Source organism: Phoenix dactylifera, chromosome 1, assembly GCF_051530095.1.
Source record: "Phoenix dactylifera cultivar Ajwa chromosome 1, Ajwa_hap1_PhDact_Kaust_v1.1, whole genome shotgun sequence".
Lineage (NCBI taxonomy): Eukaryota > Viridiplantae > Streptophyta > Magnoliopsida > Arecales > Arecaceae > Phoenix > Phoenix dactylifera.
In genome coordinates this window covers 2,318,384-2,340,703 of record NC_143190.1, presented here as the reverse complement: position 1 = coordinate 2,340,703, position 22,320 = coordinate 2,318,384, and the positions used below count along the sequence as shown (strand labels likewise).

The 22,320-nt window shown below is 39.4% G+C and overlaps 1 protein-coding gene and 1 long non-coding RNA gene across 16 annotated transcripts; both read left to right on the top strand.

Moving 5' to 3' along the window:
- The first annotated feature begins 1,214 nt into the window (after positions 1–1,214).
- LOC103705708 (P-loop containing nucleoside triphosphate hydrolases superfamily protein) lies at positions 1,215–20,755 on the top strand. 15 transcript variants are annotated; one of them, XM_088716777.2, is made up of 20 exons: positions 3,505–4,085; positions 4,808–4,978; positions 5,316–5,374; positions 5,682–7,226; positions 7,308–7,419; positions 11,036–11,113; positions 11,208–11,324; positions 12,989–13,074; positions 14,114–14,258; positions 14,364–14,459; positions 15,199–15,290; positions 15,642–15,743; positions 15,834–15,980; positions 16,050–16,200; positions 16,611–16,673; positions 16,756–16,992; positions 18,895–18,999; positions 19,071–19,184; positions 19,263–19,853; positions 20,349–20,755. In XM_088716777.2, exons 5-20 carry the CDS (start codon positions 7,369–7,371, stop codon positions 20,559–20,561), a joined length of 2,388 nt encoding a protein of 795 aa, XP_088572903.1. In that variant the 5' UTR covers positions 3,505–4,085; positions 4,808–4,978; positions 5,316–5,374; positions 5,682–7,226; positions 7,308–7,368; the 3' UTR covers positions 20,562–20,755. The 15 variants fall into 15 exon arrangements, with proteins under 15 accessions (XP_088572910.1, XP_038970448.2, XP_026659928.3 ...); XM_088716779.2 differs by having other exon boundaries at positions 3,505–4,978; positions 6,962–7,028; positions 7,138–7,226; XM_088716771.2 differs by having other exon boundaries at positions 3,524–4,978; positions 5,273–5,374; positions 6,962–7,028; positions 7,138–7,226.
- Positions 8,079–8,617, top strand: LOC148714994 (uncharacterized). Its single transcript, XR_015975792.1, has 2 exons — positions 8,079–8,218; positions 8,384–8,617. It is a non-coding gene; the product is annotated as an uncharacterized LOC148714994 (long non-coding RNA).
- Positions 20,756–22,320: the final 1,565 nt, after the last annotated feature.

The following is a 22,320-nucleotide window of genomic DNA, read 5'->3' as shown; positions in this document are numbered from 1 at the left end:
ATGTTGGGCTAAAATTCAGAGATAAAAATACTCCATAGTCTAGCAAGAAAAATTATTTCCAAAAATGTCAGTCCTTTGAAAACAGTTCTAGCTCGAAAAGGTTTGAGATCCTATAAAAAAAATTCTTCTAGTTGGAAAGGTTTTTTTTTGTACATAGTTGGCAAGATTTGATAATCCTCCGGAGTTACTTTAACAAGTATTAGTTAATTTTTGGGCGTATTGAATTGACATGGAATAACAAGTTTTGATAATTTCGTTTATGTTCATATATGTTTTTCTATGATTTTTTATGAAAATTATGTTTAATAGTTGCAAAATATATAGAATATATCCAAGGTATTTTGATATTATATTGTTAGTGATCTTAAAATAGCATACCAAACAAGTTAATCGTGGATACTTAGGAATATTTAATTATCGGAATATAGCATACCATACATAGTAATCTTAGATCATTCAGGAACAAATTGTTCTAGAATGAGAATCATCACTAATCTTTCTTTTTCTTGCATCTCGACTACTGGAAGAATATTTAAATAATTGCTGTTATTTAAATCCTGGTCAATAAACGAAAGCTTCTAAAAGTATTAAAAAGCTATTATTTTTATTTTTTTAAATTTTTGGTCAGAGAAAGGAGAGCAGGTCTCTCCAACTATTATCATTTTTTTTTTTTTTTGCTAAATGGCTGGATCATACAGTTCTAGTACGAATATATCTAAAAAAATAAATAATATCAAATCACGGAGTGATCTAGACAATTTTCTCTCTCCAATCCATAGGATTTTTTTGGAGTGATCGATTACATACGAGGTCATCCAATTCATGGCTCCATTAGCCTCTCTATAAATATATATGGTCTGTAACACCATACTGCTAATATCTCGAAACAAAGGATGGCATCTATCTTGTCATAGCGGCTCATGCCTTCATATGGCCAGCATATTCACACCTTTATTCCGAGATTTATCTTTTATATTGGTAGTCATCACGGGTTCGCTGCATCCAATGAGTCAGCACATAACGTCACTTTCGCGATGCCCGGCACGCGACTCCATAAACAGACGGAAGGGATTATATGTAACGCCGGCAAAGAGAGACGTTATGCGCGCGAGATATAACGCATGGCAGGCTGGCATTGACGGATCTCCAGAGGACCCACCGCCTTCGCCTGTCTCTAAATATGCCTCCCGTGCGTCTGTTATTTCGCTTTCTTCGGGGGGGACTGGGAGAGTGAGAAAGGGGGAGCGATGGAAGATGAAGGAAGGAAGGAAGACGGCCCTAACGGAGCGGTGGACGAGAGGTATAGCCGCCCTTGAGTCAAGATCGCAGTGCTCTACCACTGGTTCGCCGACTAGAACTACCTTTTTCTCGGTCTCTCCTCCTCCCTCTCCCTCCCTCCATTCTTTCTTTTCCTTCTTTTTCTATGCGTTTCTTGGTCCTCCTAGGGTTTTGAGTCTTGGTCCTCCCAGGGTTTTGGTTCTTGTTTCACTTGTTGTATTGATTATTTGATTTCGTACGGTGGAAATTATAGGTTTGTTGCTCAGGCTAGGGTTTTCTTGGACTCTTGGAGGGTTCTAGCTTCCAGGGTCCTGATTCTTTATTCTTTTCTTTTATTTCTTGATTTATCATCTTGATTCAACGGGTTTTTCTATGAAGAAAACAATCAGAAAGGGAAATTATGCAGGATTGGTGGCTTTATCCGAGTAGATGGTGGAGAAAGAGATGATCTTGATGCAGTCACGGTCAGCATTATGGTACCATAGATCAAGCGTCGTTCTTGCTCCTTGTTTGTTTTCCTTTGTTTTCCCTTTTAAATTTTCTTGTATTTTACGGGCTTGATTTAAATTAAGTGAACATTTGTCAAGAAAAGGCAAGCAAGCTTTTTCTTTTTTTGCTGGGAAAAAGCAAGCTTTCCTTGCTAATTTTCATTCTGCATGTGGGAATATAATGCAACATTGGTAGCCAAATATGAGGAAAATCAGCACCATTCCCGCATCAAATCATTCGATTTACCTTAATGGTACCCTTTCTCAGGTTTTCTCATGGCAAGATCTGAAGTTGTTTGTTTCCTTCTCCATCACCCAATTGCTCAAATTGGTTGTGAGATGAGGTGGTTTTCTTCTCGGTAGCAGCGTGATGTCATTCTTTTTTGAGCAAATTTCAATTATATTAAGTCTTAAATTATTATGTAAAAGCTCTGATGCAAAATGGACTTAAAAAGATGCCAGATTTTTAGCTTTTAAGTAAAGAATTATAGATAATAAATTATAATAAATGATAGCTTTCAAGAATGCTTACTTCCTAGAGTTGTATGCTTTCCCTTCTGGATTTTTTCTATGGGCTATAGCCAGCTACCGCATAGAACAAACTATGCGGACATCTTCCACTCAGAAAGGCTATGCGGAAAGCGTCTGCATAAAGGAAACTATGCGGTCCTTGTTCGCATAGAGCGGACTATGCGGAAGTCAAGTCGTCCGCATGGAGGAAACTATGCAGGAGGTCCGCATAGAGGATACTATTTGGACAAGAGAGGAAACTATGCGAACCTTTTCCATACATAAATTATGCGGACCAGTCCGCATAGAAGAAACTATGCTGAAAAGGTACGCATAGAAGAACTACGCGGACGGATTCCTCATAGAGCGGACAATGCGGACCTATTCCCCATAGAAGAAACTATGCGGTCCATTCTGCATGGAACGGACTATGCGGCAGTTGTTTCCATAGAAGCAACTATGCGGTCCATCTGCATAGAACGGACCATGCTTGCGTATACGCATGGAACGGATTATGCGGACGTAATCCGCATAGAAAGGACTACGCGGAAGTCGTCCGCATGGATGAAATTATGCAGGAAGCCCGGACAAGAGTGAAACCTATGCGGACTTCCCCATAGACGGACTACGCGGAATGCGTCTGCATAGGAAAACTATGCGGACAAAGTACCCATAGACGGACTACGCGGAATGCGTCCTCATAGAACAAACTATGCGGACATCCTTCGCTAAGAACGGACTACGCGGAATGCGTCCTCATAGAACAAACTATGCGGTAGTTGTCCGCATAGGGAAAAACTATGCGGATTTTTCCGCACGGAAGAAGCATGCGGAGTTGATGGAGGAAACCATGCGGACACTGTCCACATAGAGGAAATTATGCGAACTATGTCCGCATGGAAGATTATGCGGACAAGGTACTCATAGAAGAAATATGCGGACGGATTCCGCATAGAACGGATTATGCGGTCATATAATGCGGATGCGTCCACATAGAACGAACTATGCGGATGGAGTCTACAAACTATGCGTCCGTGTCTGCATAGAACAAAACATAGAGGAAACTTGCGGACTTATCCGCATAGAATAAATAATAGACAACATATGCGGACGCGGTCCGCATAGAATAAAGTATAGAAGAAACTGTGCGGACTTATGGGTACTAAAAAGTCACGGTGCGAGGAACAGAAGTAATAATATATGATGATTATAAATCGAGTGAAAGGCTGTCGATGTTTTAAAGTGCCATGCTAACCTTGACGTCGCCACCGTTCGGGCGGATGACCTGGCCGTTAACCCACTCGGCGGCGTCCGTAGCGAGGAAGCCCACGACCCGTGCGATGTCCTTGGTCTCCCCCAGCCGCCCCAGCGGGCACTCCTCCACCACCTTCCTCACCGCCTCCTCGCTCTTCCTGGCGAAGAAGAGCTCCGTCGCTACCGGCCCTGGCGCCACGCAATTGGCCGTGATCCCCGTTCCCTTCAGCTCCTTCGCCAAGATCCTTATCATCGCCTCCACCGCCGCCTTTGACGCATGGCAGGCTGGCATTTATGGATCTCCAGAGGACCCACCGCCTTCGCCTCTCTATAAATATGCCCCCCCCCCGTACATCTGTTATTTCTCTCCCTTCTGACAGCGCGAAAGGGAGCGTCGGTCGAGACTGGGAGAGGGAGGAAGGGGGAGCGATGGGAGATGAAGGAAGGAAGGAAGATGGCCCTAACGGAGCTGTGAACGAGACGTATAGCCGCCCTTAAGTCAAGATCGCAGTGCTCTACAACTGGTTCGCCGACTAGAACAACTACCTTTTCTCGGTCTCTCCTCCTCCCTCTCCCTCCCTCCCTCCATTCTTTCTTTTCCTTCTTTTTCTATGCGTTTCTTGGTCCTCCTAGGGTTTTGATTCTTGGTCCTCCTAGGGTTTTGAGTCTTGGTCCTCCTAGGGTTTTGGTTCTTGTTTCACTTGTTGTATTGATTATTTGATTTCGTACGGTGGAAATTATAGGTTTGTTGCTCAGGCTAGGGTTTTCTTGGACTCTTGGAGGGTTCTAGCTTCTAGGGTCCTGATTCTTTATTCTTTTCTTTTATTTCTTGATTTATCATCTTGATTCAACGGGTTTTTCTATGAAGAAAACAATCAGAAAGGGAAGTGATGCGGGATTTGTGGCTTCCCTTCTGGTTTTTTCTATTGGTTATAGACATACGTAGTTGTGGTAGTAACAAAATGAGGAATCTAGTTATGTACATGAAAGAATCAAGAATTTAAATGGTTATCACTCTCCTATTTCCTCCTTATAACCAATAGAGGGAACAGCAGAATTTGACTCTGTTGCCTTTCCTTTTTCAGTTTCTTCTTTTCAATGAAAATTTTTATTGATTGGTCTTGATACTATGATAATCACTTCTACCAGCTGTTATCTGAACGCAAACAATTTTAGATATACTAGTGTTAGATGCTTCCGGGAAATATGCCTTTTTTTTGCTTCTTAGACTATCTAATGAGGACTGTCGTTTTTGGCTGGTTATGTAGCTATTTCAGGTTTGTATTCTTAGAGTGATTCTTGGCTCGATGGTAAGGTTGCTCCATTATAATTTGGAGGTCATGGGTTTGAAACATGAAAGCAATATCTCCGCACTCAAGTGTAAGGCTGTGCGCACCTGACCCCCTGAACCCATAATGGACGGGCATGCATTGGACCACTTTTTTTAGGTTTGCCTTCTTCTCATATGAATTATTTTGGATCAATGGTTGCTTTATTTCATTTGGCTTTGTGTAATTATATGTGCAGCTTGGCTAGAATTTCCTTGATACTCAGATGTATAAGGGTAACAAAGTAATATGTTGACTATGTTTGGTAGAACTAGAGGGAAGAAATGTAATTTCACAACAATTGCTCTAATGGGTTGTTGAATTGCTTTAAATTGTGTTCTCTTCATTCAAACATTTTTTTCATTAGTAATTTATCGCTGATTATTTTGCTTTTGCATAACTAAACTGGAGTAGAGCTACCTTCACTTGATCCTTGGATAAATATTTTTGTGTAAAGATGGCTGGTGGAGCTAGGAGGAGCAAGCACTTGAGTTACTGGACACGCACCAGATGAAGGTAAGGCTATCAACCTTTTCATACCCTTTGTGGTGTTATTGTTAAAAAAAAAAAATGAAGTGCGTTGATATATCTTAAGATTCAAGTATTTTTTTCATTGTTGGTCTTCCTAGTTTCATGTTCTATGATTTGAATTTCCTATTAGCTTATCTGGTTTTTATTATTATATTTAAAGGAACATCAAGCTTACTCTGATTCTTAGTGATTCTTTAGGTAATACGAAAAGCACCCATGTGTGTTTTCTATAAAGAAAATCATGCATATAGTTATATTTTTAATTAATATGTTCAAATGTTTTGTACATTAGCCCAAGCCTTGGAAAGGGTGATGTGAAGGAGGCAGTATGTTCTTTGAAGTTTACAATAGACGCATGTGGGAGGAGGTCAGTGTGGTAATGTCTTTGGGTTTACCTTCTTATTGATCTGGGACACCAGGGGCTGCATTATACGGGTGTAATAATTGTATCGACCTAGCACGGGTTTGGGAAAGGCTGGATAGGGCTTTTGTGTCAGATCAATGGTTGGATCTATTCCCTGAAGTCTAGGTATGCCACCTAACTAGATTTGCTTTTGATCATTGTCCCATACTTCTTTTTGCAAACAATGAAGGATCTAGGGGGTCTATTTCCTTTTAGTTTGAAAAGTTTTGGTGGTCTTGTGTGTGCATCCAGGAGGTTATTCGTCAAGCTTGTCATTGTCATGGTAATTATTTTCCAGGTGTTAGGATTACAAGGCTCCTTCAGAACACCAAGCAGACTATCAAGTAGTGGAATACAAATATTGCCATTTGGCAATCTCTTTAGGCAGGAGCAGCAATTAAATGAGTTGATCCACTAGTTACAAGTTCAAGAAGCTCAACAAGGGGGCCTTACTAATCAACAACTAAAGCATCTCATAACCCTTTTGCGAGCATATCATTGAAATCTTCACATGCAGGAGATGTTTTGGAGGCAAAAATCCAGGGTTACCTGGTTGAAGGATGGGGATGTTAATACTAAGTTTTTTCACCGAACTACAGTTCTCCATAGGAGGTGAAATATAATCACTATGTTGCTGTCTGCCTAGGGGAACATAATTAAAGACCAAGCACTAACTAGGCATATGCTAGTAGATCATTTTCAGCAAAGGTGGGCTAATCAATCAGTAGTGCAGGATGTTGGTCTACCTGTAGTGATGCTAGAGATCACTGGTGTGCAGAATGCTACACTATTTGAGCTAGTCACAGAGGAGGAGATAGTGGATGCTATCAGGGGTATGCACCTGGACAAATTGCCATGACCGGATGGCTTTCCGAGCTTCTTCTTTCATGAATATTGGCGTATTATTAAAAAAGAGGTCATTCAAGCAATTCAGTACTTTTGGTTTGGTACGATGCCCACGTCTTGGAAAAGAACTTATATAACTTTAGTTCCTTAGAAACCTAACCTTGAAGGAGCCTATCTATAAGATTGAGGCCAAAGTTCTAGTGGATAGATTAAATCCTATCCTTTCTAATCTCATTTCACTTGAACAAGGATCCTTCATTCAGGGCTGCAATATTACTGAGAACATTTTGCTTGGCCATGAACTGATGCATTCCTTGATGCAGGCATCCTCCTCTCAAAGCCTCATGATGACATGTGTTCTAAATCCTCAATTTGCTATGTTGATCAATGGTACACCTACCTACCCAGTACCCACTGGTTTCTCCCAGCTAGAGGCCTCAGACAAGGTTGCCCATTATCAGTCGTATTTATTCATTATGTGTTCTGTGGTGTTTTCTAGATTCCTCTACGTTGCAGTACAAAGTCGCATGTTAAGGACTTGTCAACTGGGTGGCGGATCTGCATCGTCATATGCTTTCTTTGCTGATGGTTGTTTATTGGTCACCAGAACTACTCTTAAGGATAGTATCTGTGTTATGTCAATTATGGATGTTTATTGCTCCCTTTCAGGTCAAGCAGTCGAGGTTGATAATTCTCAAATTATATTCATCAACTTCAAAGTTTCTTTGGAATGGCTGAGAAGAGGGGGGTGTGGAAATACTTGGGGGTTCCATTATATCAGGTATGCCATTGGTTCTCTCGGATTTCAATTTTCTATGAAAAGGTGACAGATCGGATTGCGAGTTGGAAGTGGAGGGCTCTATCACTAGCGGGTAGAGCAAACCTGCTCCAGTCCGAGCTATCACCGATACCTTTATATTTCATGTCTTCAGTGCCTGTGCCTTTATCATTTAATGCCAGATTGGAAAAGCAATTTTGAGCATTTTTTGGGTGTCATTCTTTGGACCGAAAGGGACCACTTGATTTCATGGCCACATGTATGCACGCCTAAGTCTAAAGGGGATCTTGGAATGGTATCTTTATTTACTAGACGAAAAGCTTCTTTGTGCAAACTTGCGGCCCAGCTTATACTTCACCCAAATTCTTTGTGGGCTAAACTTGTATTTGCCAAATCTTGTTTCACTGGTACGTGGCTCAATTATTCAAAGCCAGGGCAGTGCTCTCTCATTTGGCGAAGAATTTGTGACTGGCCCTCTTATTCAGCACCATTTTCTATGGACTATTGAGACTGGTTCTAACATTAATGTGGTAACGGACCCCTGGATTTCTACAATTCCTCTTAGTGATTGGCCTACTTATTTCAACCTTCATACCTGCAGCTTAGACTTTAAAAGTTCCAAGATCTGATTACCTGAGATCATCTATGGAATAGGGAATTACTGGCTACCTTGTTTTCAACTGAGATGAGGAACCAGGATTTCTGCATTCCTTTGGCGCAAGGATCCAGCTCTGTTGAGTAGGCTTTAATCAAGTCTCACTCAGGGACATGTATGCTTTTCTGGATCTGCAGGTGCCGACAGGTGGGCAACATAACTATAGATGGGTTTGGCAACTGAAAGTGCCATTGTGGGGGTCAAAACTCTTTGGTGGAGGCTGTTATGGGATAGATTACCTTGTAAAAAGCTACTATGTGGGAGGGGTATCATCCTAGCATTAACACGAAGTTTGTGATCTTTGTGTTTCAGCTGTGGAGGATTGTGATCATGCCACAGTATCATGTTCCTTTGCCGTTAGTTGTTGGAACCAGCTACGAAGTACGGGTGAGCAAGTGTTTTTCCTTGGTCTTTGCCTAGGACCATATCATCCGGACAGCTCTTCATGGGTCCATTTTATGTTCCCAGCTGCCTCGTATTCCTCTATTCGCTACTGGCCCTGTTATGTGCACTAGTTGAATTCTTACATTATTCTGATTATGTGGCGAGATCTCATGGTATCATGGCACGGCCAAATCGTCCCCAGCATCTACGCTCCTGGGTTGCTTTATTTTTGTATGAAGTTTGCTGGAAGGCTGCTCTTTGGTTTGTATATTTTTTTCCGCTAAAGCTTACTTGTCGTATTAGTGTGAGGCATCGCATAAGAATAACCTATCCTGTTACTGTAATACCTTTATATTTGTACTCAGCGGCTAGTTCCTTTTACCCAAAAGAAAAAAAAAAAAAAAAAAAAGAGAGGAAAAAAAGGGACCCGGTCGGTCGGAGAAGGAAAAAGCGTTAAGAAATAAAGGCACCCGGGGAGAATACAAAGTGAGTCAGCGCTGGCACGTGGTCCCACTCCATGCCCGCCAAATGCAATAAAGTGTCCTTTACAGCTGGTGGGGTCGGTTGCACCCACCGGCTTTCCTTTGGGTTGCTATAAAAGCCTAATCAACGTGCCGGCCCCTGTCCTTTCTCAACAATCTCGGGAGTCAATTTTACCTGGTCCAATCTTTCTGTCTTTAATTTATTGCATGGCACCGTCTCGGTGGGCCCACCACTATCATTTTGTTTTTTTTCCTCCTGGAAGCTGTCCGTGTCGTCCTGGGCGCGCCAGAGACGAGACGGCGAGGGTGTAAGCTCCTGGAGGTGCGGTCCCACTGTCTCAATCCTGAAAAAGCGCTGCGAATCTACTAAAATTTCAATGTGAAAAGCCCCTAATAACCCTATGGTTCTGATAATTACCATACGTGCTATTTTTAAAGAGGTGAACCGCTGCTGGCTGCCAGGCACATAACCATAGTTATAAATTATAAATTCAGAACGGTAACGGAGATGATTTGGGGGATGCCAGTTTTCAAGCTCTTGGAGCGATACAGACGTGAGAACATAATAGGAGCTTTTGGCATTGAAAAGAGCTCGCAGTACAAAGTGAGAAAAAAAAAAATATTTAGCTCGGGTAGCAAGTGGTAAATTTAACATAGCATCACAAAGAGACTCTTTTAAATGGTATAGGAGGAAGCTAAACCTTCCCCTGAAATATTGGTAAAAGAATAAGACTAGATATAAGGACAGATGATGAAGAAAGAAGAAAAAGGATGCAGTGAGAGGCGTAGTACGGATGTAACATTGCATCACTTGTAAATTGCTTGCAGCCCTTGTTTATGGCTCAGGAATCATATAAAAGCTCAACCAGTGGTCAGCAAAAAATTCTTCATACTGTCTCATGGCTGCTTCTCATGGTTTTGTTAAAGTCATGTAATTCACAACCTGCCCGCTCCTCTCAGGCCGTCCTCCAGGTAAAAAGCATCCAATCCAAAAACAAGGGAAATTAAAAAAAAGACGCGGGTTCGGGTGGGGGGTGGGGTAAAAGTTTTGTTAGTGAAAGCGCTCCTCCATCAATCTCGGAGTCACCGAATCTGGAGGCTTCCCAGCGGTAACTTATCCCCCACGCCCTCCCAACAGGAACCCCCACCGGCAAGGCACTAGGCCACTAACCACTTTGGTCCTTTCCTTACGTCTGCTATTTTCTTCCTCCCCCACACCCCCTCCTCCTTCCCCTCCAAAACCGCTGTAATTTCCGGAGACTTTGCGGGGCAGCGGAAGCGCCTTCGATTCTCTAAAACCTTCCTTCTTTTGACTTGCAAGTCGGTGGCCGCGCGCTGATGTCGACCTCGCCCACTCCGCGGCGCTTTTTGGCCCTTTTCGCCCTCGAAAGATCCAGCATTTCGATCGCTCCTCGGAGTCGTTGCGGCCAGGGAATGCTGGATTTCTTGCGTCCTTTTTGATTCGAGGGGTTGCAATGGCGATGTAGGTCTTGGGTTTTTCGTTCTTGCGAGGTTTCTTGGGATGAAGACGCTGGACTTTTGGAGCTCGGAGATCATTTGAGCTAAGTTTGGTGGTTAGTTGGCACAATGCGCTGGAGCGAGGCAGAGATCTGTGTGTTTGAGTCATGGGTTATAAGAATTTGGTGGTTTAGGGCTTTAGAAAAGTGAAATTTGAGGGGTTGATAGGCTTATAATATTGTCTGTAGGACGATTAATTCTGAGATGTTTTGGTGTAGATGGAGAAGAAAATGGTGAGTATGGTCGAAGGAGGTCGAGCTGCGGTTGGTTTTCTGATTGATATGTAGTGGTATTCAGTGTTATTTTTGTTTATTTAGGTTTCAGATGTCCAAGAGTTTGTGTATTTTAGGTTAAAATTTGTAGCTTTTCATCAGTTTTATGTGCAACTCTAGGAGCTGTCATTGATTTTGGGGAAGAAAGGTGCTTTTAGGATAGGTGGGCTTTTGATCGGAAATGCCGAGCATTAGAGCTCCTGCCTCGAAACAGACTGCAACACTCTTGGTTGGTCTCTCAACTATGAAAGCTTACCCTTGGTTTTTTGACTGTTAACAAATACGATCTTGCCTTTGTCTGATTGTAGGTGGCGGTCAAATGCAGGCCATTGACCGAGGCAGAATGCCGGCGGAGTCGTCATATTATTCAAGTAACTGATGACAAGGTTTGATAATTTTTGCGTTCTGTTACCATGTGAAAGCATAATTCTCTTTGCTTAAGAACAGGACAGCATGCAATGATTGATTTTTATATTACAGAATTTAGTCGTTTTGGACCCCGACCTGTCAAAAGACTACCTTGAACGCATTCAAAATCGAAGCAAAGAGAGAAGATATAGTTTTGATCATGTATTTGCACCTGGGTGCACAAATGCGGTATGCAAAATTCCTCCTATTTTGTTCAGTTGCTCAAAATTATAAGTTTCTCATGCGTTGCTGTCTTTTATGTTCTTCAACTAATGACTTCCAATTTCTATTTATGTGAATTTTATCCGGTTCTTATTCTACATCATTAGATTTAGCAAAATAGCAAGAGTATGATAGAGAAAGTAAAGCAGAAAACTGTTAGAAACTTAGAATGGTCTTGGGATATGCATGGTGACTTAACCAACATCAACCTAATTATGTATAATGCGCAGCAAACAGTGATAGGAGTGGGTGTATGATTGGCTGAAGAGTTACAAGTTAGGAGGAGTGCAAAAAAGACCAAGGGTCAAGAAAATTAGAGGAGACAGAATTGTCCTTAGGAGGATAAAGTTTTCATCTACAAATGAAAATAAATCAGTTATTTGAAATTTATTTTTGACTTGTGGGTATATTTATACATAAAACCACCAAAAAGACTATGATTTATAATTCAGTTACTTATTATTGATAATTATTTAAATGGTCAATTCAGTTTGAATAGCACCAGATCTGTTGACTTTGAGCACTGCATCATGGGTTCTACTCCAATCATGACCCAAACTAGCAAGGAAAGCTTGGGATGTTGCAGTACCATACCCTTCTGTGGTCTGGACCTCATCCATGGGCTTTACCTTCAAGTGAACTCCCTATCGTTCGGTCTGAAATTCTCAAATGTCATACAAAAGAAATCTCTCGACCCAGAGCAATTGAACTCCTATTGTTACTTTATCAAGATCTTCTAAGAGAAAGGATATCTGGAGGGTTGGGAAGGAAAAGGAAATGGATGTGTGATAGAAGGGGGGGGGGAAGATTAGAGCAAGGAATGGGTCTCCTGGAGGAACTGTTGGACTTGTACAAATGGAGGGCAACTCTTGGAGGAGCTGTTGGACTTGTACGAATTGAGGGCAAAGTGATGGAGAACTCATGTACAAGAAGGACCTGAAGATGCTCTAGTAAAGAGAGGTTGGAAATTGCAAGAAAGGATTTGGGAAAGCATGCAAAGTTAGAGGTGTCTTAATAAGAATTATTGGCAAACATGGATTTTTTTAAGCTGTCAGCAGTTAGTTGGTAAAAGGGTCATCACGATTGTGAAGGTAATATAGCTGGCTTTGAAATTTGATTGGCTTACAATCATAAACTCTTTCGATTATTGGACGTTCCTCTCTTTCTCGTGTAGGGGTCATGCCCCTGATGATTCTGAACAATTCATGGGAGTCTTTGATATGTCAATTTAGTAACTAATCCTACTCTGCAATATGCATCTTTCTGTACTTCATGCATGGTATGCTGTACCGTACCGCATACTGACACTATACTAGTGTGGCACCGGTACAGGGTCCGATACTGATACGGCGAACCTTGAATTTATGTTTTTTAAGATCGGATAAACTTGAGGACTTCTTTAGTTGATAGATCGACTGTTGAATATTGAAAGAAGAAGGGAGTGTGAACATAAACTTCCTGTCTAAACCTTTACAACCATAATACCTCTATTCAAGTATAAGAAATGTTGATATACTTTGTTAGTATTTTGAGTGAAAACTGTGGTTGTAGCATTACAATTTTGGAGTTCTAGTGCTTTCAACTTTTGCGAACATATTTATATGTTTCCATTTTGCATTTGACCTGATCAGGATGTATATAGGAATATCTCATCTACAATCGCTGGGGTCATTCAAGGTCTTAATGCAACTGTGTTTGCATATGGTTCAACTGGAAGGTACTATGTTTGATATTGCATTCTTAATCTTTTGTATTCTTTGATATGTGACTTCCAGTTTGCGTAGCAGATGGTGTGATGATTTTGCACTTGGGCCATTTACAAGACTTTAAACAGTAATACTATCTCGAAAAAATTTGAGTCTGTTTCAGTAAATCCCCAACAACAAGGAGCAAAACAGTCAGTTATTTGTTATTTTTGATTTATTATGAAGTTCACCTTTGAAGTGCAACATCATCTTTTGCTGATCATATCAAAGTGATTAATCATATTGCCTTGGAGTTACTTATTGCTTTTGTTTTCTAAAATGTTTACTATTTTAAGTTTCTAAACAAAGAGTCCTAATTGATTTCAGATGGTTCCATCTAGCACTTACTTTTTCTAATTTTTATTGGATAAGTATTATTATCTTTGTGTACTTACCTATCTGTGAATCTTCTAAATATAAAAGATGTCAGATTTTATAGTATATAATTCTCATGAAGTACTTTGAAACTCTCCTATGAGCCTTCTGAGATCTAAAAAAAAGGTCATGATTTATTAGCTAAATATAACCTTTTATGCAAAGACATGGGCATGATAGCATTTTGAGAAGATAAGTCTTGTTATTTTGAACAAAATATTTCAGGCCTAGTCTTTAAAAAATAAACGGTTTCTACATGATTATAAATGCAAGGCATCAACATGATTGTCCCACATAAACCACATAGTACTTGTTAATTGTATTATCAACTCACCAAAGTCAAATTTTTAATGTCAATAACCTTTTCTGAAGTTGAACCTGTTTGGATTCTGAACCTTTTAATGGCCAAAAGAACTGCTTACATTGTTCATTTGATGGTTCTCAAATTTCTTGCAAACTAGCTATTTTCTCCTTTCAAGTTTTTGCTACTTTGAAGTCTTTTTCTTGTAATTGCAATTAATATATTATATGCATAAAATAGATATTACAGAGCTTCGCATGTGACTTACAATCATGTAATTGGATTTTAAGACTGTTTTTCTCGATATAATCGTACTTTTTTCTGCATGTATACAGTGGGAAAACATACACGATGGCTGGCACCCGTAAAGACCCTGGACTAATGGTTCTTAGCTTTGACACAATTTTTGATCTTATCAAGAAGGATGAGAGCTCAGACAACTTCGAAGTCTCTTGCTCCTATCTTGAAGTGTACAATGAAGTATGACATGCATTGGCTGTATTAAGAATGTTGCAGTGTTAATTGTCTTTAATTTCCTACTCTATAAAGAATTTTGACAACTTTATTTCCCCCATTCATTTCCAGGTTATCTATGATCTGCTTGAAAAGTCATCTGGACATTTAGAGCTTAGAGAAGATCCGGAACATGGAATAGTGGTTGCTGGTTTGAGAAGAATTAAGGTTTTTTCCCATTTCCTGCCACATTTATATTTTCTATTGTGAAATATAGCGGGACTTTATTTGTCACATGCCTTCATTTATATTGACATTTGTTGTTGTTCTTGTTTCCCCCTTCTCACTTGGAAGCATAATGCTAGCTTTTTCAGCTGTGTTTTTGCTAGTTTCCTTCTGCATTTCACAGCATGTATTGGTGTATGATTTTTCCTTTTATAGGTACTTTTCTGAATGAAAATTTTGAGTGTGATACTAAAATGAATATAGAAGGAGATTTGCACCAGATGCTGTTTGTGGAGGTATGGAAATAAAATACGAAAGCATTTTATGACTATATGTAAGTTGATGAAGCAAAAGAAAAGAAAAGAAAAGAAAATAGAGCACAATAAGATTATATCCTTTTGGCTAAACATGACTACCTTTATTTTTACCCTTTTGACTGACGAGGTTTTGTCAGTGATACTCATCAGAGTGTCTTATGCTGTATTGTTTCTCACTTCTAGTGGGATGCGCTTTTCTGTACTTGTGTCCAAGTTTTTGTGTTACCAATCTCTTTTCCAATATTCGGAGTGTGCTATCCTGTTTTGTGGATCTCTACTCTCTGTTCTAATATTATCTGATTATTATATTTACTAGCACTTCATGTTTTTAGTTATCTTTCTCTGAAATTTGTGTTTATCCCTGCATAGTATTATTATTGTTTAAACTTTTTTTGATCATTTCTTTGATATTTCATTCTCCTCAGGTCCAATCAGCAGATAAGATTCTTGAACTTTTGAATGTTGGAAACAGTAGGCGCAAAACAGAAAGCACGGAAGCAAATGCAACCTCATCACGGTAAGTCTTGTTTTCACAGTCAATTGTGTTTTTGCTTTTTTCCCTTAAATATTCATGGCAATGTTTGTGGTATTTCCATAAATTGTGCTTATCTTAGTAGTTAAAGAGTTTTCAGTGACATTTGATTACTAAAGAAGATGAAACTGTTTTGAACCATTTCTTGCCTATCAATTTTAGCCTGTATGATCTTTGTGCTACTATTCTAACATGTTTTGTTGCATTATATTTACACGTTCCCTCATTTTATTGTCTTTGTGATAGTTTGTCAATTCTGTGATGACATTTATGGACAGCATGGTGTAATATCTGCAGAAACAGTAAACTTCTCTCTTTTTTTTTCTGCTTTAACAGTTCGCATGCTGTATTGGAGATCACTGTGAAGAGAAAACAGAAAACCCAATATAAGAGTCAAATTCTCTGTGGAAAACTTGCATTAGTTGATCTTGCTGGCAGGTGGATGGCTACATACAAACAATTTCATCTGTTGTTATTTGTCTCAGTTTCCAGAATACGGAAAATTACATCAAACCATCTTATGCGCAGTGAAAGGGCTTCTGAAACACACAGTGGAGGGCAAAAGCTTAGAGATGGAGCCAATATTAACCGTTCACTCCTTGCTTTGGCAAATTGCATCAATGCCCTCGGCAAACAACAGAAAAAGGGACTTGCTTATGTTCCTTATCGCAACAGGTACCTGAATGACAATCATAAAGCATACCTTTTCTTTATTGGTAGCCAATGCTGAGCTTTTTTTGGCAGTAAGTTGACCCGCATTCTAAAGGATGGACTCAGTGGTAATTCTCAAACAGTCATGGTTGCTACAATATCACCTGCTGACGATCAATATATCCACACTGTGAATACCCTGAAATATGCAGACCGAGCTAAGGAGATCAAAACACATGTTCATGTAAGGGCTAATTATGTGGTTTGAGTGCCAGCTCCTGTTATGGTAACTTTTCATATATATTCATTTTATCCTTGTCCAAGCAAAAATACATGGAAGGAGTATAGATAAACTTTGTTTGTAGAAACTGCATGCCGAAACTATGCCTTCTTGGCTGATGGTAAAACTGTTATGGTAACAAAAGGGACAAACATGAAAGACCCCCCTAAAAGGAACACCTAAGTGGCTCAGCATCTCAGCTGTCAAACTCCCATATTTCCAAAATAAAGCAGAATTATTGTGTATACCTAGTAATGTCAGCATATGTATCAGAAATGTCAAAAAATAGAAGTTAACTGTCTATATATTTCTCACTCTGTCACATAAAAATGATGTTATTGGCTACTAGATTCTTATTTTGGTTCTTTTCTCAGAAAAACATTGGGACAGTTGATACTCATGTTGCAGACTACCAAAGGATGATTGGAAATCTTCAGGTTTTCTTTTGGCCCAAAAGAATGTCATTTTTCTTCTTCCCTTTGGAAGGAGTGAATAAATTGGTTGACATATGTTACACAGGTTGAAGTTTGTCGTTTAAGAAAGGAACTAGCAGAGAAGGAGTCCCAGTTAACTACAAAACCTGCTGAAAAAGCTGCAGATGATGAGCTATCATGGTTGAATATTTTAAGCCGTGAAACTGGTGAAAATGTTCAGGAGCGCATTAATCTACAGAAGGCTCTCTTTGAGCTTGAGGAAACTAACGTACGCAACCGCATTGAGCTCCAACATCTTGATGATGCGATTGCTAAACAGGAGGTCTATACTTTCCATACACCATTAAATTGACAACTTTTATTCTAGTTCTCTTGTTTTTGTAAAAGATTCTAGTTCTTTTCAATCATTCTTTTGATCATAGAAGTTAAGTAAAACACTATTTTTATCTTCCTTTTAGTATAGCTTAAGCAATGAACAAGAAATCAGGAAGAGATATGGAACAAAAAAATGGTCACATGGAGGTCAAACCTGTAAATTATGTGGGCGAACTACTTCTTCTCCTATTTGAATCTGCATGCAGAAGCCATACTGAAGTTTTGAGATAGTATTGAAACATAAACAAAGTTGGTGGGGTAACACTTGATAATTAGTGATTTCCTCCCATCTCTGCATGTGCATCTTCATACTAAAGTATTTCAGAATTGAAGTATGTTGTGAAGTATTTCCATTCCGATTTTGCAAGTTATGGTTCATATTGTCATTATGAACATAAAAATATATTGTTAGGTTTGGAGCTCAAATTTTGGAGAAAACGAGGTTGGCGAGTTCTTAAAAACGTTTTGGAAATAAAATTTATTTAAAATTCTAATTGAAAAAATTATTTTCCTTTCTGAAATCTACATTGCATATCATGTTGATAGGTAATGTTCAACATACTCAACAGAATCCCCAGATGTTGCCTCGAATGAATTGCACCTTGTGCTTGGAATCTATTAGATGACTTGCTGATTGCTTCCTTAATAAATTCCATTTACTCTGCACTTTAAGCTCTTCTGAGTGTGCTTCTTAATATGTTTCTGGATTTTGTAGTTAATTTCTCCCTTGATAGCAGTCCATTTCACTTTTGATAAATTTCTGTTTGATCCGGAAGAAATTTGGGGAGCATCAGTCGAAGCATGAAAACCTATTGTTTTATGTTATTGTTTATCTGTGTGATGTATGTGATGCGTGAGTACACCCACACAAGCCCCTATTTGTGTGGGTTTGTGGTAGGATGTATGCTTAAAATGGTAGGATGAATAGTCTGTCTCTAAATAATAGAAAAAAAAAGAAAGAGCAAAAGCCCCAAATGGCTCTCAAGTTGCAACTCATACAATATATCTAGAGAATCTCTTTAGATATGAGTATAATAAAATATATAGGCGAAGGCATCTAACTTTCTGATGTTCTTGAAGCAAGTAGGCAAGGGCGATGAAACTGAATCCAATTGGGTTGAGTTCAGGTAAATATGTAGTACAAGTATAGATCATCCTCAACGAAGGGAGTAAATTATGCCACTCAGAGAATAAAAAAGTAAAGGTCAAGACATAATTATAGCACCATATCCCAAATGCTATAATGTCTTAGATCTGAAGAAAAATGTGGAAAGTTTTATAGGTAGACACAGTTCACTGGCAGGTGACGTTGGCAACTCCAGTGCCTGAATTTGATTGAACTCCACCAACACCCAGTGGATAATTAGTCCAATGACCTAAAGTTTTGCTATTATAAGACAACTTTCCAATATTTGTGAAATTTCATTGTAATTTGAGGATTATCTATAGTCTATTGATGTTAGATATGAAGGTGACGACCATGAATTTTGTCCAACAGTTGAGATTGCCTACAACTGGCTAGATCACACATTGCATCTTGAAAATTTTGTTGAAGGTCCTTATTTGATGAAACTGTCTAAAAAGCATTCTAGGGAATGTGAAATCTGATCAGGGGAAAGCCAGATTTGTATGATTATAGACTAAAATTATATACAAGTCATGTACGAGCTTGTGCAAATAATGCATGGACTTATTATGTGGATATACATGCTTTGATATATGCATCACTGTGCACTAGGGCACTTTCTCTATCAAGATTACTGCAAAATCCTTCAATCCAAGTGCCATGAAGTGGATATATATACACAACAGTTATATACTGATGCTAACAAACTACCTGTGGATCTAGGTTGTTGAGAAGGATGGAACGGTTGTACAAGCTTTAAGGTCTAGAAGACAAGTTATTCTTGATAACATTCGTGATAATGATGAGGCCGGTGCTGGTTACAAGAAGGTAATTCTCTTGTCATCGTCTGTTGCATTGTTTTTCTGAAACCAGCTAATTTATGCATATAATTTCTTCAGGACATTGAGATAAATGAAAAGCACCGGCGCCAGCTTCAGAACATGATTGAGGAAGCCATAAGTAACAATGGCAACAGAACATATTTGCATATTCTCAGTCAGTACAGACTCCTAGTAAGTATAAACTTTGATAACTTTAACTCATTGATCTTTGTGTTTTATTGACTGATTCCTGTGCTTACAAAAATATAGGGGATGGCAAATACTGAGCTTCAATTTGAAATGGCCATGCGGGATCAAGTTATACATAATCAAAGAGAAGCACTGAGGAACCTGTGGAACATGCTTTTGGGTTTGGGGCTTGAGCAGAAACAGATAATGGATTTGGCTGCTAGACAAGGGATTGTGATAGAAGACTGCACTACTCCCTATGCAAATTCTGTTGTTGCTAAGCAGTCACCATTTTTGCCTTGCTGCAGATTCTCACCATTAGTTGCACACCCTGGTCCCAGCATACAACCACATGTTTCTACTTGTTTCTTCCAGCACCACCATGGTTTCAGCTCTACGGCTTATCTTAGGGGTCAGCATGACACTTCTACAGTATGTAGACAGGAACATCTCAGCTCTTATTACTTGCTGTCTCCCAACTACTCTCAAGCTGGATTTTCTGGGATGGAGAATCCATGGGCAGTTGGAAGATCGGGTGCACGTTTTCATACTCCTGAAAGCCTTCCTCAAGAAGCATGCAGCTTCTACTCGGCAATGAGAGCGCAGCAATGTCCATGCAGTAAGGAACAATTCACACCAACTTCTTGTGAAGGCCATGGTCAGCAGCCGAAGGTATTAATTACAGCATTCTTGTGTCGATGCTGATGAAAATTCTGCTTTGGTTTTCTTATCCATTATTTGTCTCAGTTTCTTAAAGCAGCTTAATTATTTGCACGACTCCTAAACAATTCTATGCCGAATAATCAAGATACAAGCTAATACACTCTTACCTATTCTAAATTTGTAATTTGACCTATAAGCCGAGCAACTAGGGCAACCTCAAATGCTGGCAGACAATCAGAAAATTAGTTCAAATGCACAATCAAGATCTGACTGGAAGTCACCATGGTAGGTGTCACTTATAGTTGGCCCAATTCCAAATGGGGTTTTTAATTTATTTGTAGTATCTTGATGGATCGGCATTCATCTATGGTGTCGTAGAACATGATTTGAACTCTATGATGCACATTCTCAATTAGCTATCAAGGTGCAATAATTTTGGTTTCTCATGGTATGTGACCATATGCTAAAGTTCCCTATAACCTATAGTTTCAACGTTCTGAACAGGAATCATGGGCTTCAAGCAGCCAAAACTCGTGGGAAGTTCCTTCCGTTGCAGTCAACAACAGCAGAAACCTGCCCATGAGGCGCAGTGGGACAAACTGTAGTGTACGTCAGAACTCTTCTGCCGAGATCATAGGCACTGGTATTCCTGAATCTCGTCATCTTTGTTCACCCTATGGAACTACACCAAGGGCTTTTAATCCGTCTGGGTCATGAAGTGTTCCATCCTACAGTTTCGTTTGTGGTTGCAAGTAACTGTCTTCCACCCTTCTGTACCAGTGCTTGTGGTCAAAGTAGAGCTTCTTTGATGTGCCTGAAAAAAAAAGAGAAAAATGTAAAGCTAATTTAGCCCCTTACCGATTTTAAATTTTTTTTGGGAATTACAATCTAATGAACACCTAGCATCCTCAGGTAGCGATTAGATAATAGTTATATAATATTATTCTGTAGCACTTCATAAAGTAGATCAAGCAACTGCATGCCCAAGGGAGAGGCTGGAATGGTATGATCTATCCGGAAGCCTAAGCTAGTAATCAATCTTCTAGCCTAAGAGAAATATATGTTGATACCGAACCAATCATCCGCTGGATATTTCGTGGAGATGTTAGATTTAGTTATAAGATCCTTTGGGTTGGAGCCATTTGTTATTCTTGGCTCATAAAGCAAGTGATAATATATGCTTATGCACTTCCTCTTTTTCTGGTTTTTTTTTATTGGATATTGATACATATTTAGGTCATTTTGCCCCTGGTCTGAAACAAGTGAAATTAGTCTGCTACATATGGTGCACTTAGATTTGTGGAAATGAAGAAAAAAAAATCCAACCTTTTTATGCAAAATCAATAACTAAATAGATTTGTTCGTACAATCTATATTTTTTATATTATCGCTTCCTTAGAGCTGCATGGTGAATGAAGAGAAGAAGCGCTGCTGGTTTTCTTTGCCAAGATCAATTGGTTCCCATATCAACATGCCAACATCAATTGGCTCCCATATCAACATGAAATCATACTAAGGTGGTAGCACCGACCATTAACACATACGGGACTCAGTCTTCAACTGAAAATTCGAAAATTTTGATTTTTTTTTTGTTTTAATGCAACAACTAAAAGAGATGTTTCACTTCTTCCGTCTCGTCCATAAGGAATTGTGAACGCGCACATCCAATGGGTGGGGATTGCGCTAAGGGCAGAATGAACTACGGAGGAGGTGACCGGCTAGTGTTAGGACTTTGCTTTTTTACTTTGCTAATCTCTTCTCTATCTTTTTCTTCTATAATGATATTCTGAATCTGTAATTCTACGTCCGAGGAGGTGGGGGACTTATCATGGTTGATCTCTAACCCTATTAAGAGTTCGAAGGCATAGAGAATAAGCTTTAATGTAGAGACATGGCGAAATAGCAAGCGGTTGCTTGTCACAACTTAGAGCCTCATCTAAAAAGACTGGCAGGAAGATTTTTTTTTGGATTCTTTAGTCCTATATAAGTACCTAAGATTATTCTGCTGAATAATTGATATTAGACTAAACATAAGTCTATACAAATGCTCACATAATTGATGAAGATGACGGTGCCATCAGCAAATTTATTGAACCCTGCAAAATTTGTTTCTAAAATAGTGTACGTCACCATACCTGCTGATGTTTTAAATCCGCAAATCTGTTGGATTTAATCTTTTAATGCGTGCATGAATTATTTTTTTTTCATATTGGCATCTTTTAAGGATGTTTCCAGAACTGGAAATGTTCTGTAGATCTATTGGACGGTATCTTTTGAAGCTTGAATAAATGTTATGACGTACTTCTCATATGTTATCAACTGATGCCTGCGTGATGCTTTAGCTTTTATGGATTCTAATGCATGTACCCTTTAGGTGATACACTTAGTAGGGGCAAGATGAATGGATATGGTCGCGACGAGATGAAAATCTATGCAATGAGATCCGGGGCTGGTAGTTCACATCTGATAACTTCTG